This window comes from Talpa occidentalis, unplaced genomic scaffold, assembly GCF_014898055.3.
Source record: "Talpa occidentalis isolate TD23 unplaced genomic scaffold, MPIMG_talOcc4v2.1 talOcc4.2, whole genome shotgun sequence".
Classification (NCBI taxonomy): Eukaryota; Metazoa; Chordata; class Mammalia; order Eulipotyphla; family Talpidae; genus Talpa; species Talpa occidentalis.
In genome coordinates, this window is record NW_023602073.1 from 137202064 (window position 1) to 137230030 (window position 27967).

General features: G+C 38.6%; 1 protein-coding gene across 1 annotated transcript in view; it reads left to right on the plus strand.

Moving 5' to 3' along the window:
- Window positions 1-27967, plus strand: part of UTRN (utrophin) — a 473527-nt gene that overhangs the window by 86936 nt on the left and 358624 nt on the right. Inside the window, exon 3 of the mRNA XM_054698162.1 lies at window positions 19964-20025. Within this exon, the coding sequence (XP_054554137.1) occupies window positions 19964-20025 (62 nt within the window). The remainder of the gene's footprint in view (window positions 1-19963; window positions 20026-27967) is intronic.

The window sequence follows — 27967 nt, forward strand, 5'->3', positions numbered from 1 at the left end:
GGAGAAAGTGTTCCTATTTTGAATGAATCAGAGGTCAGTTTAGTTTTCTAATGAGTTTTAGAATTGCTTTTTCCTGTGTGCCTTTAGGGACAATTTTTAAGCTTTTCTGCTAATTTTTTAATGTTTCTAGAAGTGAGATTGTCATTCTTTGCCAATAATGAAAGGACCTATAGACATGTGACTAAGAGGAAATGAGGAAGAAAATCAGGGGGTTATCTTCATGATCATAGTTTTAAGATTTTGCAGGAGGATGAAAAGGCCATCGATACAGCAGATTCACGTTCTTTTTTATTCAAGTGGACAGGTTCCAGTTCTAGACTGAATTATGGTCAACACGGTATGGTTAGGCTTAATGAACACATTTAAAAAGCTTTCAATAAGTTTTTAAATTGACAACCTATATTGGGAACTGCATATACTGTAATAGTACAAGTAAGCACTTCTTGCCCTCATGGACTTATACAAATCAATATGTAATCAACTTGAGATAAGTAGTAGTGTAAGAGAAAAGAAAACAGGTTGCTTTGAGAGACTGGTTGAAGTCTGGAGGTTTGCCTTGAAGAAAAGATGTTTAAAATGAGACCACAAGTAGCTGTGGGAATCAGGCAGGTTGAGAGCGCAGTGGAGTGCTGTAAGTAGACAGCAGCATGAGCAAATACCCTGGGGCCGGACAGGGCTGGGCACAGCTGAGTGGCCAATGTGTCCAGAACATATTGAGAGGAAGGGGAGGAAATTGTGAGATAAGACTTGGCTAGGTAGGGTGAGATGATTCAGAACTTTGTAAGCCATTCTAATTTAATTGTTCCAAAGTTCATTGTCAAACTGGCTACTGTTTAGATTAGGATTCGAAAGGATCAAAAACAGAAATCAGGAGACAGTGAGGTTATTGACTTAGTGGACTCCAAGCAAGAGATGACAGTAACTCAAAGGGGTGGTGACTGAGAGATGACGAGCTGTTAATGGCTTCAAGGTGTAATAACCACGTTATTTGGTGATTGATTGTGGTGTAAAAGGGGAACAGATGCTAAAGGTTGGTTTCAGGGTCCTGTCATGAAGAAGTGCTATGGTGGTGGTGTTGAGTAATGAGTTGGCAAAGGCTCGAAAGAATAGATTTGAGGGGAGACCACCAGTTGTAGATGTGTTAAAGTTTGAAATGAGGCTATCAGATACATTCTATGTTATTTATCTCTTGCTGCCTAACAAATTACGCTGAAATTTGCAGCAAATCTATATTTGTAATCTATTGCTGTGTGATCCTAACCTGTGTGATCCTAGTGTGTAGCAGCATAAAACAACACATTTATTATCTCATGTGCTTTCTTAGGGCAGGAATTTGAGGGGGGGGTACTTTGCTAGGTGATTCTGGCCCAGAGTGTCATGAGATTACAGTCAGGATGTCCTCCAGGGCTGCAGCCATTGAAAGACTTGATGGGACCAGAGGATCAGATTCCAAAATGGTGTACATACATGGCTTTTGGGAGAAGACTTCATGTGCCTTCTGGCTATTGGTAGGAGGCCAAAGTCCTCACCATGTGAACCTCTCCCAGAAGGCCATTTGAGTATCTTCATGACAAGGCAGCTGACTCCTCCTAGAATGAGTGATATGAGGGAGTGCAAGGAGGAAGCTGCTGTGCCTTTTACAGAGCCTCGGCAGTCCTACATCATCACTTCTGCATATTCTATTTACTAGAAGTTACCAAATCCAGACCACATTGGGGGTAGGAGGTATTAAGCTCTACCTCTTGAATGGAGAACCAAGTAATTTGTGAACATATTTAAAACTATTACACTTATTTTTGCAATTCAGTGGAAAGATTAAGATTAGATCTATGACATTGGAACTTTTGCACATAGATGGTGTTTGAAAGGATGAGAGTGGAAGAGAGACTAGTAGAAACAGAGTAAGTTGAGAAGAGGCTATGAATTGATCTCTTAGGAAATCTGACATTTAGAGGAACTGTTGTGGCATACAGAAGGAGGAACTTATTCTGGGAATATAAAGAAAGTGTATTGACGCCAGGGGCTGTGTGGAAGGCCACTGCAATGTCCATTTGACTGTCACGTCTAGTAATTTGGTATTTAAAGGGATGAATGAATGAGTATATACATGAACTGTGTATGTATACAGGATTTTAAGTCTAAGTACATGGATGAGAAATACTCATAAAATTAAAAACAGAAACAGCATTAAGAATGTGCAATAACAGGGCCTCCCCTGGTGGCGTAGTGGTTGAGCGCTGGGCTGTGAGGCTGCCCGCAGCCTCTGCAGCACCGGTTCATTCCCCAGCCACCGGCGAGGGTCCCACAAAAAAAAAAAAAAAAAAAAAAGAATGTGCAATAACATCCTTGAGTGGTAAATAAATTAAGACAGTCCAGACAGTAAGACACCTATGGAGCTATAACACTGCATTGTAACAGTTGTATTGTAATGGAAATATGTTCATAATGTAGTTTAGGTAAAAAATGTAAAATACTTTGTATTTCTGTTCTTCATTTCACTTTTGTTTAAAAGGAAAGCCAGACAAATTTCTAGGAGAATGGACACAAACATACTGATGGTGATTATCTCTGGGTGGCGTGAAAATGACTGATTTAAATTTCCTTCCTTTTGCTTCTCTAAATCTTCTTTGATAAATGTGCATTGATTTTGTAATAAAGTTTTTTCAAATAACTTCCCGAAGCAAAGCAAAATCATTAAAATTATGATCCTTAAACTTGATTGAGGAAAAATCATACAAAGCCTTGCTCCGGGCACCTGACACAGTGTGATGACAGTGGATGAGGAAGTACCGATGTCTTGAGAAAGCCTCCTCTCAACTTACTCTGTTTCTACTAGCCTGTCATCAGCGTAGTATAAACAAATACCATCTATGCGCAAAAGTGATGATGTAGGACTGCCGAGGCTCTGCTGATGGGTCAGGACCGCTTGCCTCAGACTCCAAAGGGAGAGGAAGTGATGCTCTAAGTCTATTTCACATAACTGAAAGAGACATTCTTTCATCTTGGGGAAAGGGGAGAAGATAACTTTTAAATATAGTTGCTGTGAAGGTGGTTGGGTAGAAAGTAGATTCCCGTATGTGATTTCATTTCTACAAGCATTCTAATGCCTTGGGATAGCAAGGTGGTGACGTCTGGAGTGTCTTGAGAATACAGTGCTTGACAATCAATGCCTTGGACTGGTGTTTTGCTCCTCTCTCTGAGGGCCACCCTCCTGACTCAGTAGGCTCAGCTGGGGTGGGGATGGGGGTCAAAGAATCTGTATTTTGAGAAAATTCTCAGGGATTCCGACATTTTGCTTTTCTGGGAATTTGTACGGTACATATACATACATTCTTGTTTTTGGTGATGATGATGATGATGATGATAACTTTTATTTTCCTTTTATTTTAAAAAGATTTATTCTATTTACACAGTAGCTGGGGTACAGGCCAGAGGCTAGGAGGGTGAGAGGATTCACCAGAGGCAGAGCAGGGAGCAGAACAGGCAAACGCACCGAAAGCACTGCTAAGGGGAGCAGCGGGCAAAATAGGAGAAGTCTGCCATGCCATGTGGCTGGCCGGGAATCGAACCCGTGCTGCAGAGGCTGTGGACAGCTCCACAGTGCTGTGCTCAACCTGCCGCATCACCGGGGATGCCTTGATGATGATGACTTTTTATTGAGACTTAATTGTGTACCCCTTGGTATATACTTCAATTATATATACTGTACAATAAATATTTTATTAGTTCAATAACCATGGAAGGGTGGCAATTTTCTCTCCCTTGTACATAGGAGGAAAAGCAGAGAAGTTCAGTGAGTTGTTTAAGGTGTGAAGTCATCAAAAGCAGTTCAGTGATGTGGTTGGGAGCCCTGTCTGGGAGCACCATCAGTGAGCATGGGTGCAAAGCAATTAGCCCTATGTCCGGCCCAGTAAGCATTTAAAAAGATTAGATTTATTATGAAAAAGTGTTTTTTTGTGCAGTGAACCTCTGGCAGCATCCTTGAGGAAGGCGGAAGGCCAAGGGCAAGATGTTCATGCCAGCTAGAAGGTTTCATTTTTTGTCAGGGAAGTAATAGCTCACCTCCAAGTTCTAGCCATCACTCTTGTGCTTACCATTGTCCAGAACCGGACACCCTGGTCTTCCACAGCTGCAAGGGGAGGGGAATATTGCCACTGGCCATTGTAATAGAGGTTAAGCTTGTAAACAGAAAGGGTGATGGAGGAGGTAGCCAGGAATGTTACCTGCTGCCATGAGTTTGAGCAAATCCCTCTTAAGATGCTTAGATGTGAAAACAATAGTGAAACAATTATGAGTGTAGAATTCAGAGGACCCGCATTTATATTCCAAAAGAATGGTATGTTGAAGATAAGAGTTTCCAAAGATGGAATTGGAACCAGTGAAAGTGCTCCATTTGTCTCACTGAAGAATAAATGTATTTGTTGAGACATGCTAAATATCTCTTTGAAAATCAAGTTGAAATGGAAACAAAAATGCTTATTGCATATATTTCCCCCCCTTTTAAAAAATTATGGCAAGATGCACATCACATAAAATTGACCGTCTTTACCATGTTTAAGCAAACGATTCAATTATATTAAGTGCATTTATATTGTTCTGCAGCCACCACCATACTCCATCTTGTAAAACTAAAACTCTGCTTACTAAACAGTTACTCTCAATTCCCTTCTCCCCCCAGCTACCATTTAATTTTGTCTCTCTAAATTTGACTACTGAAGGCAACCTCATAGAAATGGAATCAAAAAGTATTTGTATTTTTATGACTGGCTTATTTCACTTTAAAATGTCCTCAAGGTTCATCCATTTTGAAGCAGATGACAGAATTTCCTTCCTATTTAAAAGCTGGATAATACCCAATTGTGTGTCTCTGCCACATTTTGCTTATCTGTTCATCCACGGATGGACACTTGGGTTGGCTCCACGTTTTAGCTTTTGTGAATCTTGCTACTGTGAGCATGGCTGTGCAGGTGTCTTATCGAGATCCTGCTTCAGTTGTTTTGGGTGTATAATTGCAAGTGCTTTTAACTCAGACTCAGCCTTGTTCTGAGGGAAGTGCTGAAGCTTTGAAGTAAGATTATCTGTTCAAATCTTTTTTGTTTGATTCACGCTTGCTAACTTTCTAGACAAATTTGTCACCATGAATGATACTTTATAGTCTAGGATAATGAGAGGGAAGGAGGAATTGTGTTCTTACAGGGCACCAGCGGTTGCTGCAGTGAGAAAAAAAAAACCACCTAGTTTCTGAGTGTCAGGAGGAAGGAAACAGGAAACAAAACAGAACACAATCCTTCCTCTGCAAAGCTCAGTTGACTCTGCCCAGTTGACTCAACCCCTGGATTAGTCTCTGATGGGCTGATCTACTGATTTAACAGTGAGGGTAGGCTGGGGAAGGAAACCCAAGTCCTGGAGTGAGTCCATTTGGTGTTTTTATAAAACAACTAAATCATTAAGACTCTTTGGTTTAAAATGATGAAAGTGGAGAAAAGCTATAATGGCTGGCTATAAAATGATTATTTCAGAAGAAAGAACAAACATGAACTTTACATATATTATTATCAGTTTGTGATAATCCAGAGTTGGTATAAATTGAATGTACAGTTTGCAAAAAAGGCAAGTCACTATCAGACTCATAGTGGACTGTTAAGCAAAGATAGTGCTGACAGTATTGGAGGATGACATGATTGCAGCGGCTAACAGCTACATGTTGGGAAAGTGGCTTGGATATGTGGTTTTTTGCTTTTTTGCTCATACTGTGTATTTTATCTTTTATCCCCCTTGTTGGGCCCTACATGCATAGGCTTTTCAATAAAGGAGTGTTAGTAGCTCATGAGAACTTTTTATATAGCTATATAACTAGGACATGAGGGAGCATGCACTTTTCAGTATGAGACTATTAAAATTATTTCATTTATTTTTAACTCACTTCTAAACAAAATGTGCTGTACATCATGTGCTGATTTCTTAATTGTGAGATATCAGGGAAGAAATCTTTACCCTTGGGCTCTTAAAGGGAAACATAGTATTCCTTTACAACATATTCTTCCTGATCATTATAAATATTTATCTTGGACAAAAGATTGTATATATTAATGGACTTTCAATTTTGAAAATTTAATTATTGCAGTCACTGTTTTTTATGATCTCACCTCTCGGTTTGAGAGCTTATGGGTCAACATTAAAACACTCCAAAAATAGAGGAACAAATCCAAAATACTATTTCTAAAATACTCAGTTTTTGTTATTTAAAAACTGGTATTTATAGTGGGTTTTATTTCATTAAAGTGGATGAAGAAAGGACAGCTACAACTCATTTTTCCTTCAGATACATACTCTTTCTGAAAGTGAGTGAAATATTACACTCTTGTGTTTGGTCAGTAATATTTGGTTTCACATTAATCTTCTATTTTTATCTTTCCATCATAAGAACTGATCAGTGTCCTGATAGTTTTACCTGGAAATGCTTGAATTTATTGCACAAGGTATATTTTAAGTGATGCAACTTCTTCGAGAGTGTTTCCCTGCTGAATAGACCAGCAGACACGAAGACATGGCCCTCCACCAATAGTTATTTTATACCTGACTCTCTCTTTCGACTGAGGTGGAACACTCAGTGCAAAGGCAGATACAAATAAAAGCAATTGAACCCAGAGTTTCACTTCTACAAATGCTACCTTAACTGCATCTAGTTTAGGAACTTGGCTCCTGGTAACTCTCTCTCTCTCATCCTCAGTGGCTTGGCTTCATTCAGAAGCCTTCTTGGTTGCTGTGTATAGGCATCTAAAATATTTCCCTCCCTCTTAGATCCTTCCTGTCTGCATGTAGTTACAGATATGCAGAGTCTCCCTTGTTTTCAGCAAGCAGACAGGCAGATAGAATTTCTTTCAATCAAGTTTATTTTTTAGCTACCAGTTGTCTCCGTTTTTATTCACATTAAAATGGACAAAAACACACCTTTAGTAGGAAGGGTGTCTTAAAAAATGACAAAAAATTTATTACAGAAATAAGCAACTATAGCTAATAAAAATAGGATATAAGAATCTCTGTGATCTTCTTAGAAATAAACCGTGCTAATATTTCAACTCTTGTCTAGTCATTTATGCAGTATTTACAGATGAAGATCTGTGTGGACTCGAATATCCTGCTTTTTTATTTCTTAAAATAGTATGAACTCCTTAATGTATTGTGAATTATGATTCAAAAACTTTCCACATCTTTTTTTAAAAAAATATTTATTTATGCATACAAGAACTGGGGTACAGGCCAGAGGTGCAGGGGTGTGTGTGAGAGGATTCACCAGAGACAGAGTGGGGAGCAGAACAGGCAGATTGACTGAAATACACTGCTGAGGGGAGCAGCGAGCTAGACAGGAGAGGTCTGCTGCGCCATGTGGGTAGCTCCCTGGCCGGGGATCGAACTTGTGCTGCGGAGGCTGTGGATAGTGTCACAGTGTTGTGCTTAACCCCTTGCACCACCAGGGAGGCCCAAATTCTTCCACATCTTTAGATATTCTTCTGTAGTAACATTTTAATTGGTTGTATTTATTCACAAAAGTATATTTTTAAAAAATATCCACTTTGATTATTTACTGTTTTTTGCCATTGTAAAGAATGGTTTGAAGACTATCCTTTGCAATCTCTCTATGTATCTAATTGCTTCCTGAAGATGTATTTTCAGAACTTCTGGGACAATGTTTATTCAATTTAACAATATTTTGGTACAAATATTCATATGGCTCCAGCCAGCTTGTCGTTATGTACATGTCTGCCGGCCTAAAGCTGGGGTCCCTCCCCGCTTCCTCACGACATCGAATTCCAGCTGGTCTTAGTGGTGGTTATTTTTACCTATCTTTTTTCAGTCCTCTTTTTCTCCAGTGCCTCCAGCCTCTAATGCTGTTGAAAGTGCCTTCTGACACCTGAGTTTCTGGGGCAGTGTCTTCTCTGGGGAGACCCTCTTCCTGTCTGCTCTGCTCTTGCATTTTCACACATTTGCTTGCTACCTTCACCAGAATGTCCTGCTAGCCTCTCACTCCTTAGGTGCAAACAACTTTCTTTTTCCCTTTCTCTTCCTGTGCATTTTTAAAATGGAGAGATACTACCATCTTTTAACTTCAGAACAATTTTGACTTTTCTTTTTCCTTCATTAGCCTGAGAATAATTTGGTAGTTAAGTTCTGATAACCTTACCTCCACAACTCAGAACCTCTCACATCCATCTCTCCCTTCTAATCTCATTGCTTCTCCATTGCTTGGGTTTCCAGATGTCTGGCATAGATGATTATAGGGCCTCAACCTGGCTTCCTTTCTACCTACCTCCTCTTCATCTTCCCTAGATTTTCATATGAAACTCACGATCACATATTAAACCTGCTTATCATGTCGCTCCTTTGCTCAGAAAACACCCGTGGCCCACCTTGCTTTTAATTCTTAAGTAGATATTCAAAATCTCCCTCAATCTACCTGTAGCCTGTTTTCAAAATTCAGTGGCATTGAAGTTCTGATCAAAAACTATCCAGTTAAAGAAACTGCTTAGAGCTTTTTTTGTGTATGTGAGTCTTATTCTTTCATTCTTCTTGGAATTTGCTTCAACAGCTCTCTTCACAGATACCCTCTCTAGCCATTTAGAAATACCTTAGACATATCCATTCAGGGCCTAATTCTAATGCAACTTATTCTTTGAATCCTGATCCTTTCCTCACTCCCATCAAGAAGAAATATTTTTCTTTGTATATGTTTGAGTGTATTTGTGCCTAATATATATAGTTATGATTGCTGCTATGTATTGTCCTTATCATCACCATGACTTTCCCTACTATACTAGCTTCTTGAAAGTAGCACCTGGAGGACTTTTTGGGGACTCACATACTAGGTGCTCATTAAAATATTATCTGGTAGTTGGTAAATGTCACTATTTGTTTCTTTTTCAGTGTTTCTTTTAGTGTGTTGTCCACCAAACAGATGAACATTAATTTTCACTCAAGAGTAGGATAGTGATGAATATGGCAAATGGTTAGAAAAATTTCATATTCCTTTGCCTATGTATTGACCCAGAAATTCTCAGCCCACTTTATATTAATCGAATGAACCAAGTCAACTTGGTCAAGCATAACCATTAATTTTTGACTCAGTTTTGTGCAGTAGTGTTTGTTTCCAGTGCTCAAAAGTAGGGCTTGAGGGAACTCATTGTCCCACTCTCATGGTTATAATGAAGGCACTCTTCAGTCCAAACTTTCCCTGAGCATTGGCATTCATGAAAGTCATTATTAACAAGCAGTCTTACACACACTTCATACACATGTATCTGAAGACATACAATCCTATGCCTCTGATTCACATATGATGTTGTAAACTGTTAATTAAAAAAACACAACCAAAAATGCAGTTCACATATCCTGTTTCATAAGGTTGCCAAACTACAACTCTCTGTCCTTGTAGAGGACATGCCGATTTTTGATGAAGTAAATGCGATGATATTTAGATCCATGGCATGAAGGGCAGAGGCTGCTGAGCACCTAAGCTGTGACTGGTGCCAGCTGAGCTGTGCTGTAGATGTCAACCACACACCACGTGCTCATACTTACAGAGTAAAGAAAATGAATGTAAAATAGGTTGTCAATATTGAGTATATGTTGAAATGATATTTTGAATCCAATGAGTTAAATAATGTATTACTAGACTTAGTTTTACCTCTTTTTAAAAATATGGCTAAAAGAAATTTCAAAAATATATGGCTCACATGTTTCTGTGGGCAATGCTGTTGTGGAGTGTTTTAGATTCATTGTCAGTATCAGGTAGCAAGGACCCTACCGGCCGGTGGCTGAATGCAGGGCTTAAGGGAGCTAGTCCTCTAGACTCACTAGGTTTTTATTCTGTTAAATCAGTGGTGGGGTATGTCTATAAAATATTTTGGCCAATCCATCATCATGGAATGGCACTAAATTCACCAGTGGGAGAGTGTTTCTGCCTTCTAATTATGCCAATTATGAAACCACAGTAAAAGCACATCTCTCACATTCATTAAATTAATTAGCCAAGTCTCTGGTGTTAGAGGCGGCGGCAGAGATAACCGATGCCTTTGTAGTGGCCACCTCCGGAGTTTTGCCTTCCTAATTAAATTGCTGCTCATCTTCTCTGGAGTATTGCTCTGGATTGGAACAGCAGCCAGACCCTGGAGTGGTTTACATGCTGGGATTGCATTTTCCCCTGTGACCATCCTTTCCTGTGGTTAACCTAGATCCTCAGGAGGCATCTTCAGAAATTGCCTTCTCCTTTTGCATCTTTCCTTTTAGGATTTCCCTCCCCTACCTTATTTAAAAAAAAAAAAAAAAGACACACCTCTCATCCTTCCCAAATCCTACTCCTCTGCATTAGCATGTGGCAACAAGTAAGGGGACAATCTAAGAATTCAAAGAACATTTTAAAAATTATTAAAATAGTCAAGCTTTTTGTATCTTTATCCATCCGTCCATCCATCCATCCATCCATCCATCCATCCATCCATCCATCCATCCATCCATCCATCTGACAATGAGAAGTCTAAAGGGAGCTTTTGCCCTGTAGACACATATGAACATGGCTTATAAATAGGTAACTAAAGTCAGATGTCTCTTGTCAGAAGGTGAATCTGATTTAGCTGATTAACAAGACAGGGAGCACCAGTTTTGCCCAATTAGGCAACAGAGGAGACATTTTCTATTAATTGAATGAGCTACATTTGTAGCTCCTTGACAGTGAACTGGAAATCACATATTAACTATTCAAATTTGGCATGAATATTAGCTGTCAATTTAAAAATGTGTATGGGGCTTCTTGTAGAGGTTCATGAACAAAAAAATGTGTGAAGCCACTGATTGAAACTAACACAAGAAGTTTTAAGAAGGCAAAGAAAGGATGCCAAAAAATTCTCCAGGGCCTCCCCTGGTGGCTCAGGCGCTTGAGCGCTGCACTGTGAAGCTGTCCGCAGCCTCTGCAGCGCCGGTTCGATCAGGGCTGGCCGATGAGGGTCCCACATGGCGAAGCAGACCTCTGCTGTCTTGCCTGCTGCTCCCCTCAGCAGTGTGTTTCGTCAGTCTGCCTGTTTTGTTCCCCTCTCTGTCTCTGATGAATCCTCTCACCCTCCCGACATCTGGCCTGTACCCCGAATAAATAAATTTAAAATAAAAAAAAATTCTCCAGTGCAGAAATGGTACAGGAGACTTAGCTGGCATTTGGATTGTACAGGGCTTCCCGTGCAGATTGGCAGGCTTCTGGCTGAGGGGTCCACAGTGGAGACTGTGGCCACAGCAGGTCACCGATGGTATGGAAGTAGAATATTCAGGAGGCAGGCTGGAGGGAAAGTTGGATGTTCACTGAAGTGAGGCAGGAAGAAAGGAGGTGGATCCTGAAAAAGATTAGGTGGGAAGGAGTCACTGAATGGGGTGGAGTCCAGATGGCACACATCAGTTCCTCCTAGTCTTTAAGGTTGTCTGGACTTTTTCTAGGGTCTCACCTTGATGATTTGGAGGATAATAAACACTTATCCTTGAAGTCTCTGATGTCGCATTGGTGTTTGGGACAACCTGGGCACAGATTCTCCTGCTTAGGGTCAATAGGCTTCCCTGGAGCTTGCGTGGATGTTGCCAGTGTTGTCTTCTGTGGGCTCTGATATAGAACTAAACTCAAGTACAGCTGCCTCCCCTTATCTGTACTTTCCACAGTTTTAGGTTCCTGTGGTCAACTTCACTTGAGAACGTTATATACGATAAAATAGTGTGTGCGAGAGATCATGTTTATATAACATTACAGTGTATTGTTACAACCTATTATTACTTATTGTTACTGCACCTAATTTATAAATTAAAGTCTTCTGTTCATCATAGGTTTGTGTGTATAGGAAAAACCATAGTGTATTTAGGGTCTAATACACATTAGGGTCTAATCCACTGGAATCTTGGAATGTGTTCTTCATGGAAAAGAGGGAACTTCCGTAGGGAAGAGAAGGGAAATCAAACTATATTAACACATCTTTGAATCATGTACAGTGCTATAATCCACTGATTATTTATTGCTTCCTGCTTTTATACACACACACACGTATGTATATATTACACATGCATATCTGAGTATGATGTTGCAGAGTTGTGATTATTGAAGACACATGTCACATACACAGTTAAATATTTTTTTATCTTAGCTCTACATTACATGTGTGCAGCACACAGTTAGGTGTTGAAAGTGTTTTCTTTTTCTACAGATATTTCTTTTCCAAGATCTTTTGGTTTGAGAATTAATATTTCTGGGACTTTTTTGTTGTTACATAGATTTATGAGGAATCGAAAAGAATCCCTTACATTCCTCATAATATGGGGAAATAGTAAAATAACAAAGGTTAGAAAAATACTGTGTGAATATTTTATAGTCTTGAGAGGTTATTGCTCCTATTGTGAAAAGAATTTGTCATGATAAAGTCTGAAGTCAGCACTGAAATGTTTTTTACATCAAAAAATTTTTCCTGTTGTCATAAATACTCATCTGCATGGATATTCATATGCCTTGAGACATATATTTATGAAAATTATATTTTTTTGAGATTTTTGTAGCCTCTGCAGAACATAATTTTTATTTAACAGGAATTTCACAGATATTTTCTTTTGCAAGTCTAACTTCTATTGATCACCAAAAAGATTAGTTTTGGATTGGTTTTTCTTGACAGTGACAGATCATCTTGATGATTCATTCAGCTCTTCCTAAAAAACCTTTCCTTGTTTGGTGACATTTGAAGCGATTTTAATAAAATTCTTTCACTCCCAGGCCAGAAGTCCAAAGTGAAGTGTGTGTTTGTATGGAAAGTTGACAATTTCCACCCCCATAAATTGAGTCCTACTTTATTTTGCAGTTTCAACATATATAATTTGGCTGATATTTAGGGGGCTAAGAGTTTTCTGAAAAATATTTCCAGAGAGATTACTTCAAACAATGCCGTATGCCTAATAAACCTTACAGACCATCCTTAAGTTTAGCAGCTCTAGAAAGTGAAAGTAGGAAAATTCTCTCTTGTGTTCCTATCATTACTTGAAATGACTTGAAGACCTCATCAAGGAAAAATAGACGAGGGAAATAAACTCTAAACTATAGAACATGGTCAGGAACTAATGGTTATATCTAATTCTGAAAATAAGTCTTTTGGGAGTAAGTTAATCATTTTTCAATATTAAGTAGATTGGATGCAAGGGAGTCAACTCTGAGCCCCAGCTACTTCAGTGTAGCTAGCTGTGGAACTGCACTATTTCAGAGTCTTAGAATATCTCATAGCTTGAGGGGGCGGGCGAAAGGTGGGGAGTATTGTTTGCGTGGTAGTTTTTGCACTTTCAGAACACATTCTATGGTTAACCTCATTAGTCATTAGGAAAATGCAAATCCAAACGACTTCACACCTACTAGAATGACGATACTAATAAAAGAAAGGAAAATAAATGTGAGAATGTGGAGAAATTGAAACCCCTGTATGCTGCTGGTGAGTGTAAAACAGTGCAGCCCTTGTGAAAACAAGTTGGCAGTTCCTCAAAAGTCAAAACGTGGCATTACCATATAACCCAGCAATTCTACTCCTAGGTATATACACAAAGAAACCGAAAGCAGGGAATCGAATGGTTACTTGTATGCCAGCTTTCAGTAAAGCTTAATTCACAGTAGCCAGCGGGTAGAAATAACCCAATGTCCATCAGTCGATGAATGGATTGATAATATGTGGCATGTACGAACAATGGACTATTCTTCACCTATTAAAGGAATTTGAAATCTGCTATAATGATGACTTTGAAAACAGACACAAGGGGACTGTTACTGTATGATTCCATTCACATGAAATATCTAGAAGTGGCAACTACAGAAAGTAGATTAGAGGTTGTGGGGGTGGATGTGTGAGAGTTATTGCTTAATGGTTACAGAGTTTCTGTTTGGAAAATGAAAAAGTTTTGGAAAAAGTGATGGTTACACAACATGCTAAATGCATTAATGCCACTGAATTATACGCTTTAATATGGTTTAAATGGCAAATTTCATGATATATATATATCGTGTGTGTGTGTGTGTGTATAACACAACTTTAAACAATAATGTACTATACTAAGAAGCAGTGAACTTTAAATGGAGGGATTGTATGGTATGTTAATTATATCTGAATAAAGGTGCTAAAAAGGCAGTTTTGAGAGCAGGAGGAATGGGCTAAGTGAGGAGTGGTGGAACCTGACTTGATTTATGGCACCAACTAGTTGCTGCTGAGATTCCAGCTTCTGAAATTTCTGCTTTAAGGGTGGAGTTTGATCAGGTTCCCTTTAGTTTACCTCCGTCCTTTACACCCTGATTCCGTGGTTTTGGTGGGTGAGCTTGGTTTCCAGTGGAATAAACATTTTTCTTCAATGTTGAAAATGATGGAAATTCTGAATAAGGGACTGTGAACTTTCTGGAACCCAAGGGATGTAGAATTGGCACGAGTTGGGGAGCAGAGTGGAAGGATCATGCTAGCCGAGTTTGTGTTTACTTATGGAGATTGATTTTCAGAGAATCTGTATTTTCTCAAAAGGACATTTTGAAGTATACTATTGAGCTGCAGCCTTATTTTATGTTGTAAACAGTTTCAGCATTGGAAGCTTTTTGAAGTTTGGATTACTTTAGAATCATTGTTTTGACATCATTTTATGTTACATAAAATGATCTTATGCCTCAGGTTTTTTTTTTTAAAGATACACGGTTATGTTTTTATTCAGTATGCTCTTTTTGGGCACTTATTAAGTTTGAACTTGAAGAGGTTTTTGTTATGTCTCTTCTGTCTAGAATGCCCTTCTTCCGATCTTAAGCAGACTTCACCTGTTCTTCACAATGTATTATTACTAAGTTTTTATTGAAGTTTATAATATTATCTAAGTTTCAGGTGTATACTATTAGGATTTGTGTCATGATCACTACTAATAAATAGTCTATTTTCCATCTATTACCCTTGCATTTCACTTATGCTTCAACCTTCTTCCCCTCTGGAATTTTCTGTTCTCTGCCTCCAGGTTTGTTTTTTGTCTGTTCAGGTGCTTTGTTTCTTCTAGAAACAAGATATGTTTTAAATACTTCCTATCCCCCTGTGAAACTCTCTCAACTCCTCTTTTCTAGTAATTTGAAAGTGCCCTGGACACAGGCGTAGGAGTTGGCCAGACCTGGCTCTGTCCGTGACTCTGCCACTTGCCTGGGGGATAACTCGGGTACTTTTCCTCCTCCCTCCACCCTTCTGCATTTCTCCCCAGAAGACCATCCACTTAAATTTTGCTTTCTATAGAACAAATTGTGAATGTCTGTTTTATTTTTTTTTAAGATTTTATTTTTATATTTTTTATGCATACAAGAATTGGGGTATAGACCAGAGGCATGGGGGGGGCGTGGTGAGAGGATTCACCAGAGACAGAGTGGGGAGCAGAACAGGTGGATCTACTGACATACACTGCTGAGGGGAGCAGCGGATGAAACGGCAAATCTGCTGCGCCATGTGGGTCAACTCTCTGGCTGAGGATCGAACTCATGTTGCAGTAGCTGGCGATAGCTTGATAGTGCTGAGACTTAACCCCTTCAGACACCAGGGAGGCCCCAAAAGTCTGTTTTGAATACAGCGTTCATAACTTCAAAATGTATATGCGATCAACTTAAAAAAACATCATTTGAAATGTAATTATCAAAAGGTTTTGTACATTTAGGTGGTTTTGACAGTTTTTAAAAGTGCATTTTTAATTTTATGGTTTTTACCACTAGGTCCTCTGAGGATGTCAGATTTTGAAACAAACTTGAGCTGTTTAATTACACTACTTTAGAGCAGTCTGTCTTCTCTTGTCTCAATGTCCTTGTCTAAATATTTAAAATATCTTACATATTATCATATGCTTTTTATAGGTTTCCATATGACATTTTATTGTTTGAATAATGAATTGGTGCTCTTCAGAGACCCAAAAGTGGGCATCAGAAAAGCAATTCTTTATGGGACCTTACCTTAGTAGATTTATTTTGGGATGGGTTCACATACAGTACCCAGAAAATGAAGGGGAGTATGTTCTGAAATGCTTTTTCGTTGCTTCTGAAATTATCTTTCTAGCTAATGAAAAATGGCTTTCTAGGGTCTGTTAAATTTAGTGACAGTCGTTAATAAAGTCAACACAAATTTTAAATCATCCAAGAAGACATTTCTTGGCTTAAAGTCCAGGGACTTCTTTTCTGAAGAGCTACCTTTAATGGAACCCAGGTCATGGCCTGCCAGTGGCACACTCTTCGGTTGCTTTGGAAGATGTCCTAGAGGATAATGCTTTCATTCTAATACAGTAGACTTTTTATGGTGCTGAATGTGTTCTTAAGACTTGGCTATTGATTCCCATGGGGAAATCACTCCTGATTTCTCTGCCATGTTTCCAGGTTAGGATTTAAACTGAGCTTTGTTGCTGAATTCTGTTTTTCAGGCGAATTTGTTGATGTTTTTTGCTTCACTTCTCTTTCCCATCACAGAAATAAATTTCCATGTTAGGCAGCAGGGAAGGTCCTCGGATCTGTGTGAGCATGTCAAAGGCATTTTCAGAAGAGCAAAATATTTAGAAGAAGAATTTGGAAAATCAGCCTTAAGGGACTTAACACATTTTTCTTCTAATTCAGTCCTGGGTTTGTCCCCTTAATGGAGAAAGGTCATTCGTGGATAAGATTTGCTAAGCCAGGAAAGGCTTTCAGAAACAAACTGGCTTTCTAAAATCCAAATATAAAAAAAGAAAAACTCTGTGGAAACTTGAGAGAATAAAGAGTGTGAATTATGCTCACTCTTTTAATACATGTGTAAATGATTTTGTTCGGTATAAGCTTGGTTGTCTGCCTGCACATTTTCATTTGGGAGACATTAAATGAACCATCTTGATAATGAAGAATTTGAGACTTTGAAATTTTGTCTAAGTTTCCAGGAAGGCAAAATGATTGACCAATATAATATGACTTAGCCATTTAGTACCTCTGCTTCCACTTTGCTAGCATAATTTCACCTCCCTAAAATAGACTCTTGCGTCAAACTTGTTTACCTTAATTGTTTATGGAAGGCAGCTTTATACTGTTAAGTGTTCCAAATTTGTTACATTTTTAATCTCATAATTGAGAGCCACAGGCTAATTCCTATTCTTTTACTGAATTTCTGTCTGGCAGAAAATAAGAGAGAGAGAGAGAGAGAGAGAGAGAGAGAGAGAGAGAGAGTGTGTGTGTGTGTGTGTGTGTGTGTGTGTAGGTAATAAAAGGAAATGTGAACTGTCGGCTTTTTGAAATCTGAACTCTTTTCTCCTTTTTAACAAGAAAATGAATATAGAAAGGTTATGCATTTTGGAGTATATTTGTAATTTTTGGGTATTGGAGAATTTATCTTTTAGAAGTCAATGCTTTATTTCACATCAATTACTTAAACTCATGTTCAGATTTTGATTTGACCCAAAGACGTATAGAAACATTATTAATTTTTATAAGCATCTCTGTATGGAGAGGATCTATTTTTAGAATTTATTTCATTCTATATGTGACAAAATTGAAATATCTCATCATTTGATAAGTTGATGGACACTCACTTTTTTGCTTTCTGTATTTGAAGAGGAACCAGTGTAGTACTAGGTATTTTAATGTCTGAAAATAAGGTTAAATGCTTCGAAAGAGGTTGAGAGAAAAATAAACAGTAGTAATATTTGTCTCTTAGAATTTTCCTCTTTTTATGGTCAAAACTTCTTATGTTGTATGAATTGTATGAAATCAAGCAACTTTCACTTGTGTGACCTTTATGTATATATTTGTGCATAACATTTAAGAATGATAGACATTGAAAAATTTATAATTAAGTCTTTTGCAAGGTAGTGAAACAAATAATTATATTTTTCAAAAGCTTTGAGCCTGATATTTATTAAACTCACATTGATGGGATTGATGTGCTTTCTGCGGGTTGATGTGTGTGGCTTCTTATATTCCAAGTATAATTGCAGCTCTGTTCCTCTTGGGGATGAAGATCAAGAGTATGTAAGCAAGTCTTTTTGCCTAATCAATGACTTAATGTGTCATTGATCAGATGGTAGAAAGCCTGAAATTGGGCCTGATGCTGACTTCATTGTCCTTTCTGGAAGAAAGGCCACCTTTCAGCACAACTAACATCAAGAAGTTCCTTAGAGCGCTGTTTTGTTTTTCATCCAATTGCTCCATTCGTTTGTCAGAATCAGCTTTCAGTTGCCTTTACAGTGCTGTAGAAGCCCACTCTTTTCTGGAACTGCTGCTATATTTATTACAGGAATGACCTTTTAATTACCAGCTCTCCTTCCAGAAGAGAGTAAGGGCCAAAGATAGCACAAACTTGGTAAAGTCGTGGGTGAACTCCTAATTATGCTATTAGCAATGGGTGAGGAGGTCTGTGTTGAAGGCAGTCTGTTGAAACTGATGCACGGAGGGCAGAGCACATTTGGGCTCCTCTGTTACTATTTTGCTGTTTTGATGTGGGAGGCAGCCTGGCAGAATGGACCATAGTGGGCCAGGCTCACACTTGTGCTCAGGGGTGTGTGTGTGTGTGTGTGTGTGTGTGTGTGTGTGTGTGTTTATGTAGAGCTACAGTTTTCTGTTCTGTTACAAATACTCCTTAGGCAACTTTCAGAATGACTCTGATTGCTGACATGCTGTTTTATAGGCATTAAGCCAACAATGACCCTTGCTGGTTATAACAGAGTTGGGGACTAGTTGAAGAAGATATGATTAGATGTAACAGAAAGGGTAAAGTGGGTATTTATCTCCCTTGTTTACAGTTGTACTTAAATAACACAACAACAGCAACAAGAGCCAAACAGCAGCTCTTTACCAAATGTTTTCCACTTGTATTCACTGGCTCCAAGTATGCCCTTGGGAGCTTGTCCTATGCATTCGCATTTTACAGATCAGAACCTTGAGGCTAGGAGGTCACACAAGTTGTTGATTGGGATTCTACTTGGTTCTAAAGTCCTGTTTCTGTATTAACACATGGCCTCTGTCTAGTTAAGTAAATTACCCTGTCCGTGTTCAAGATCTTTAGTTTTTAAGATTTTCAACTGTGGTTTGGAAAAATGATGTAGTTAAGCCAAACTTGATCATTTAAATTTTTTTTTTTTATTTATACAAGAGCTGGGGTACAGGCCAGAGCTGTGGGGGTGAGAGGATTCACCAGAGACAGAGCAGGGAACAGAACAGGCAGACTGATTGAAACACACTGCTGAGGGGAGCAGCGGGCAAGACAGGAGAGGTCTGCTGTGTCATGTGGGTTTCTCCCCAGCCGGCCAGGACCGAACCCGCGCTGCAGAGGTTGCAGAGAGCTTCACAGTGCGGCACTCAACCACCTGTGCCACCAGGGAGGCCCCAAACTTGATCATTTTTTTTAAAAACTACTCTGATTTCTTTAAAATATGTAGGTCCTTTTTCTAGAGCATTAAAACCGTGTCGGTCTTCCTATAGTAAAATGGGTTGTGGAAATGACTATAAACCTTATACTACTTTTTTTGTTGTTCTGGAATGTGGGACTTGTAGAAAAGGAGGGAAATCATGAGTTTCTCAGTTTTTAAAAGATACGTTCAGTTTTTTTGAACATAACAATTTAATCATGCTAAAATTTTACTTAGAAAATGCAACAGAAAGTATTACTATAATCATTCAAAAATAATGTCCTGATTCATCCCACAAGCCTGGCTATGAGGGCTGGCAGCAATATGCCTTGGCCTGGGGTGAGCTGGGAAGCTTTCGGAGCTACTCTGCCTCAGGTTAACAGCTCCACAGATGGACTCATCAGCCATCACGTTCTTCATTAGCTGTGGATCATTGTAGCTCATGAACTCTGCTAATAGGACTGTTTTAAACTCCAGGATGGAGATAATCTCATTTAGCACTCAGACTAAAGGTACAGACTCTCATACTTTCCTCTTCTGTTTCCTTTTGCTTCCGCAGATGAACACAATGACGTGCAGAAGAAAACGTTTACCAAATGGATAAATGCACGATTTTCAAAGGTAATGAAAACTTCCAAAACTTGATGATGATTCAAATACCTCATACTGATGGATGGAGTTTGGTTGGAAGTGCAGTGCGATTTCCCATGAAATGTGACCCAACCAAAATCTGAGTGTGCCAATACATTTATTTTTTTCTTTATTCTGTCATAGAATATTTTTAAATGGAAGTTCAGGTATAAGCAGCTAATGGTATAAACACATTCATAATGTAAACAGCTCTTTATTATTACTTAATATTCTCCAGTTATCAAGCCAGTAGCTTGCTGCTTTTGACTCTGAATCCTGGCTACTTTTAAGAAATGACTGTCATTAGGAAATTTTAAGTTCATGTAGCTTAAAAAATAATGATTTAATTTTCCCTGGTTAAAATCAGATTGTTACCATTCAGGCAGCATTTCTACCCTGTACAAAAAAACCTTTAGATATTTTGATATTTGTAGATGTGGCTAATAATACCTGTATTTTTTTTTTTTTCTTGTGTACTTCTTCACTTCCAAAGATGTATTCTTTCTCAGCATTTCTAACCACTTGGAACATAATCAATATTTTGATCAATTTTTTTTAGAGGGAGAGCAATCAGAAGAGAGGAATTGGCAGTGCTATTTTCAAACTTCAGGTTCTTATTTAATTGTCCATTGGTTATTGAAGTAGAATGCTATCTTCTAAAGTCTGAGGTGGGAGAAGAATTTTCAGGTTAATGGATTATAGGACTGTACTATAGAGCCAGATGGGAAGCATTTCTTAGAGAAACACCATCATGATCTTTTGCACAGTATGGAAGAAAATTTTAATTGAGTTATTTTTCAAAGTTTTTTATTTGCGAGGGTTGCAAAGGTCAGGAAAACACTAATATTTCTTTGAGGTAAAAGAAGACTATTTTAGGATTATTTGAGCAGCCAGAGCAGTTTAAAATTTGTTCCACATCCTAATGTTTAGTTGAGGGATTTTTTTTTTAATCTTTCCTCTGAGAATGTTAGGAATGTGAAAATCTGATAGAAGGGCCAAGAATACAGATGTGCTTGCATAATTGGCAATTTCATATATAGGCTTATTCCAAAGCAGACATAGGTATTTTCTGATAAATGTTAGTGTGCTTTGTTTGAGAGGCACAGGTAAAAACTGGATGCTTTGGATTTGACTTTAAACTTTGGCAGTATATATCCGCAGGTGACTGTGAACTGGCACAATGGTTTTAGTGAATGGAAAAATCCTTTAAAGAGGTGATGTTTTATCTCATTGGTCTCATAAGTGCTCAGTGTGTGAGCTTACCTGTAGCAACCTTCAGTGAAGAAATGCAGGCATTTTCTAGTGAGCGCAGGTTAAGCAGACTTAGTTTTTAGTAGCTTAACTTGGTTATTGAGGAAGACTGGCCTTACCACCGATTTTGAAGTTCAATTTGAAAGTATCTTAGTCTGCAAGGTATACATCTGAAGAGAATTGAACATGTACCCACATTTCATGTACAGTATGGTATACCAGCATTCCCTCCATGACAATGATATAATTAAAAAAAGAAAAGGAAAAATCTGTTCCATAAAATCAATCTATTAGAATAAAAAAGAAGGCATCATAGTCCTGGTAGATATACATTTGGGGAACATTTGAAACTGAATGAACTACTTTGAGCACTTTGAGCTTGAACAGTATCCTCTCTGTTGTTGTTCCTGGACTTCCTTTCCTGTGCCTAGTTCTCAGTGTCTATTGATCATTTGGGTCATGTACCAAATGATCCACATTTGGTACATGTATCACAATCATGTACAATTCTCTCAAGAAACATTTTGATGTCTTAATATTTATTGTGGGTTATGGACACCTTTACAAAGACCTCAGTGACACAAAGTCCAATGGAAAAAAACAGATCATGTTATTTCAATAACAGTTTCAGTTATATAAACAGAAAATGGAAAGCAAAGATTGAGCTGGCTTTTTCCCCCAGATTATTTCTAGAAAGAAATCAAACATCTGGAAGGAAATGTAGATGGATTTAGAATGAATATCTCACAGAAATAATGACTATTATAGAACTTGATGGAACTTCCTGGCAGTGATGCTAAGCTTTATTCACATTTTTTCCCTTACCTCTCAGCTGTCCTAGGTCCACTAATAAGACCGCTTCTAATCTGGTGATCTGGAAAGGGCATAATGCATTTCCAGAGGGAAGATTTCCCCAGACTCCACATGGCTTACCTCTGGTGAGCTGGGGTACTGGCGTGGAGAAATAGAGAGGCTAGCACAAGATAAAAAAAAATCTTGTTCAAGGGAATGGATTTTATTTCTTTTTTAGTCCTTGTCCTTTGTTCTGCTGTCATGGACTTTAAAATAGAATTATTGATGGAGTTGCCTTCTTCCTACAGTGTGGGTCTCTCTATGGAGCTTCAGGGCCTTGTGCTGAGGTGGCTGAACAGACATTGATGGCATCTTCTGCCATGTAGGATTTTATTTAAATTCCTTCTACAGACATTTCCTTCCTGGTCCCTTACACATCCAAAGTCCCAATAAAACACCAACACTTGCTGACTCCAGTACCTCTGTATATTCAAAATAGTACATTTTGCTACATCTTTACTCAGTACCTCCTTTCTCTGAATCACTGTTGTCTAGTTAAAAACACTTTTGAAGGACTCAAAAGACAGGAAAAGGAATTGTGGGCTGAACTGTTAGCTCAGGTGTCTGATAACTGCCTTCCATCATCTTTGAGCCACTGTGCAACTTTGTGAGTTGGAGAAAACAGACCATAATGCAAACGATTCTTAGCTATAAAGGTGAAAAATAGTTGGAATGACATTGATTATTGCCCTTGGATAAACAACATTTTGCAGCTGTTCTAAATTTATATGCCAGCTTTTCTTTATTACATATGAACATGGTTTTTTTAAAATTCTCCTTTCAGCCGGTGGTGACACCTTGCTGGTTCTCTCATTAATTAGCGAGTTAAAGTTTTTGACATGTATGTTAACATCACACCTGTATGAGACTCATAAATCCCTTCCTGGAAAACTCTCCTGAACATGTGGACCACACGCTTCCTTTCCATGCCTGACCTTGTCTGTTCCCTTCTTTTCATTTTGTACACAGTAGCCATTCTTTGGCTGCCCATTGTTCTTAATTGGCATTTAAGGTCCCAAAGTGGTTGTCCAAATTTACTCCTAATTCCATTTTACTTTATTTTTGCCCTCTCATGATTCAGTAACTGCCCTGCCGGCTTCCCAGGGCTTTCACTGATGCTCCTTCCTCCATTTTTTTTTTTTTTTTTCTGTCTGATTTCTTGTCTTCCTTTTGGCTTGAGCTTAAATATCACTTTCCCAAGGACACCTTTTCTGAACTCCAGACAGGGTAGATACTTTCTATTCTCTTTATGGTTTATCCTTGGAATCATTGATCAGAAATGTAACTTAAGTAATTGCATCTGAAAATGTTTTCTTTCCTCTCCAAGACAGAGGTATGCTGCTTGTTGTGCAGCTATTGGTTTTGTTCACCGATGCACCATCTGGTGTTTAGTATTTACAGGCTTCAAAAATAAATGAACGACAATGACAAAAATATACATTTAAATGTCCAATACTATATATCCATAAACCAGTCAGAGGTGGTCATATAGAAGATAGGAACCGACTGTGGAATTAAATGCAAGACGGCTTAAATTGTGTTATTTCATGGATATGAACACAGCAGGATTTTGGCTGCCTTCATTCACAAAAATAAACAAATCCAACTATGCAAAGTTTTCCTATTTACCTTGTTTCTTGGAGTTGTTCTGGAAAGATTGTTAAATTCCCATTTGGATTTAATCCTTTGACTCTCTTATTTACTGGATAGGATTCTTCAAGTAGGATTCACTTACTAAAGTCAGAATGAAGAAAAATGAAATTTAAAACTTAAAATCAGTTCAATTCAGTTCTTGATAAAGGATTTTGTAGAGTTAAAGTATACTGAAAATATGGTTCTAAGACCATCTTTTGATTTTCTTGAAACTGTAACTTAACATGTACGTAAGATAGCCCTTATTAAATGCCTAATGCTTTGCTATAAATTCTCATTAATATGTCACAGAGTACAGAATGTTTTGAAATTTAGGTGTTCTAAGAAGTCATGCAGTATAGAATAACTTATGGTTTTTGGATTTTGAAGTTTTCAATGGCTTAGAAGAAAATGATTATCAAAAAGAGCTAAGACCTAGGAAATTAAAATACTTATTCCTGGATATGCAGCTCATTTATTTATAACCTTGGGCTAATTATTGGCTAATTTTTCCTGGTCACTTGGTCTTTATTCCTTTATCTATAAACCATACTTGATCATAATTACCAGTCTTATGTTGCTAAGAAATACAGGACTTTATTGTGAAACATTATAGGAGAATAGAATGACTTGGGAATGCTAAATTAAAATCCTACCAGGTACTCCTAACTTGTAATATCCCTGGTCAGTGGTATACATATATTTTAAAACAGAAATGGAAAATAAGCTCTAGCTGATTAAGCTTATTTATTCCCTGTGTGCTGGGAAAACCATGAGTGTTTGCTTTTTTCTAATTTGAAGGGCCTTTGGCTTGTTCCTCTCCTGGTCTCCCAAGGGAGGCAGTGATACCTCTTGCTTCACTGTTGGGAAATGTGTCCTGACTTTGAGCCTGCATTGGCTTTGGCTGAATTTCAGAGCTGCTGTCTGGCAGAGCTGAGATGTATAAATTGCAGAAGCTCTTTTATCGGTTTAGTGCGGCGATCCTCAGAAAGAGGCTTTACAAATAAAGGTTAGGTAGAATATATGCAAACTTAAAAATGCTGAACTTTAGTTTGGTCAGATTTCTGCTTTTCCTTCTGCAAAGGCAAAGATGAGCCGAGTTTTCATTTAAGTTCCAATTCTAAACTTGAGATTTAAAGTGATGGAACATAAAAAGGAAATTGCTGAGGCATTTTTTTTAAAACAAATATTATCATGAAGAGCTATGTATGTTCCTTTTGGCGAGAGTGGGACACTGCCTTTCATTTCCGATTGTCTTCCAGTTTTTTGGAAGCTGATGTAACAGCAATAGGAGTGGGAAGATAAATAGGATCTATAGTAGAGAACTGAACTTTGTGATTCCTGTCTCGGGCCAACCAAGGTTTATTTTCATGGCTATGGCACTGGCTGTCTCCGGAGCCATAACACTTCAAGGCACGCCTTAAAAGAAAGTTTTAATTGATAACTGTTTACCAATATGTATGAAAAACAAACAAGTGAAGTGCCCTGCGTCTTCTGAAAAGATACTTAATTTAGCTTGTACTCCACAGCATTTTGCAATTTTGGGGTATATGCACTTTCTCTGATTTGACTCCTACACAAACACAGCAAATCTTTGCTCTGTGGTTAGTGTGGCATCAGAGGGTTACCTGGTCATTGTTTTTTCTGCTTTTTCTCTCTTCTTCTCTCAGTCCTTTCTTCCAAGCAAGCTCTAAATGGACTCTTTCTTAGTGGTGCTGGCCACCATTAATTTTGGAAGAGAATGCCTGAGAGCTGTGCACTCTCTAATTCTTTAAGTGACTATTACACATTTGTTGGTTTTCTTCCATCAATGTTGCGCCATGCAACACCACACTGATAAGACACGGGAGTCGTGGAGCAGGCTGCACAAGACAGGATGCTGCTGATCCTGGCCATTTTTATTTATAGAATAATCACAGAGCATCAGCTACTTGTGTTAGGAGGACAAGGAGAAAAGGATGTGAGACTCAGGAATGTTATCTAGGGCTTGGGGGACACGAGTCTGCTGACCATGTTATCAGCTTGATGACCAAGTGTTGTAATCGAAACTAGACCCCAGATCCCAGGCCACAGTCCTAATCTTATCAACAAGTCATTCCACTGATCAGTTTCTGGGGTCCCTTGTCATACATTGGTCCTCGGTCCCCCAGGTGTTCCCGGTCATACCTCATGATGTATGAATTGAGAGTAAGTTTAGGCATCTGTCCTCAGCCCCCCGGGCATTCCTGGTCACACATCTTGATGCATACATACCCTTCCCAGAGTGATCAAGCTTTCTGCTCTTGATTGATATGAAAGGCACCTTGCAAGGTTTGGCTCATATGACTGTGACTGGGCAGTTCTGACCTTTGTATAGGAATGCAGAACTGCAAGTAACCATAATGGTGGCTGAACAGGCTGCTTAAGTCTAGCAGCCGCTTAAGTCTAGCAGACCCACACATCAAGGTATCATTTTTTGGCATTCAAGTGTCCTCATTTCACTGTCAGCCTTCTTGACAGCCTTCTCAAGCAAATACAATGCTGCTGTCAGTCTTTCGCCTTGGGGTTCAATCATAGAGGTAAATACAGCTGGCCCTGGAAGACTGTGCCGATCCACTTGGATGTGGGGTTTTTCTATCTGCAGTTCCACATTTATGAATTCAGCAACCTCAGTTACCTGTTGGCTGAAAGCTTGGATATGGAACCCGTGGATACAGAGGGCCACCTGTCAAGGGGCTGAAGCTTTTATGGATTTTAGCATCCTCAGGTCCTGAAACCAGCCCCCCGAGGATAAGGGATGACCGTCCTTAAATTTTTGAGGGATGTTGAAAGTTATATGCAGATTTTCAACTGCAGGGTGCGCTCCCTTTGCCCCCATTTTGTTCAAGGGTCAACTATATTCAAGTTCTTGTCATTATTTCATTGGTTAAGTGACACACACATTATAGTTGTGATGAACCTAATTTTACCAATTCACTTAATTGTGACCATTCTTTTTTAAAAAGTCCGTTATTTGGGCCTCCCCGGTGGCGCAGCGGTTGAGCGCTGGATTGCGAAGCTGCCCGCAGCCTCTGCAGCACCGGTTCGATCCCCGGCTGCTCCCCGGCCACCGGAGGAGGGTCCCACGTGGCGCGCAGACCTCTCCTGCCGCCCGCTGCTCCCCTCAGCAGTGTACTTCGGTTCTTCTGCCTGCTCTGCTCCCCGCTCTGGCTCTGGTGAATTCTCTCACCCTTCCGTGCTTCTGACTGTACCCAGTGCTTGTATAAATAAATAAATACATACATACATACATAAATCTTAAAAAAAGTCCTTTATTTTATACAATGATACACCTTACAAAAAGTTAAATAGAAGAAATCCAAAGAAAATTTCTTCAACTACTTATAATTCTACCTCCCAGTGTAAAAGTATGACATTTCTATTGTAAAATGCTTTACAAATGTCTGTCTACATGTAAACATATAACTGACCAAAAAGACCTTGTACAGTACATAGTGTTCACTGATGTGGTCCTGATTTTTAAGAAAATGAAGAATTACAAGAACATAAAAATGCACTGTATTTGTGTCAGCGCTGAGATTTGGGATTCATAAATTAAAGATAATGGTTTTAAAAATGTTAAAAGAAACTATTAAATTATTTCTTTTTGAAATTTTAAAATAACCAACTCCTAGCAAATACACACACACACACACACACACACACACACAATAAAACTTATGTTACAGATGCTGGGGCATAATTTTTTCAGTTGATGAGGAGCACAAGCACGAACTCTATCTCATATAATCTGAGAAGAATGCAAATACGTTATCATATATACATGTATATAGTGCATATGCCACGTACACATATATAAATATCCTTTGGCTCTCCCAACCCCTCCTATTCTCTGTCTCTCCTTGTCTTTCTGTCTCTCTCTCATGCTCACACACAGTGAATAGTGGGGCTATTAGGTGAATTGAATATATTGCCTCAAACTCTGTTTTGAAAATAGGTGGGATATAAATAAAGAACAAAATTGTCAAATGGTTTCAAAGGCTTAGCTTCATTTGTAACACCTGATCATCAATATGTTAGTTGTGAAAGCATGAAACACTTACTTCTTCACTGTACCCTTTATTATACTGTCACAACGTGATTATTTATAATGGGATTAGGTAAAAAACAGGACAGATTCTGTTCTATATCTGTTGAGTGGGGCAAATTTGACATAACC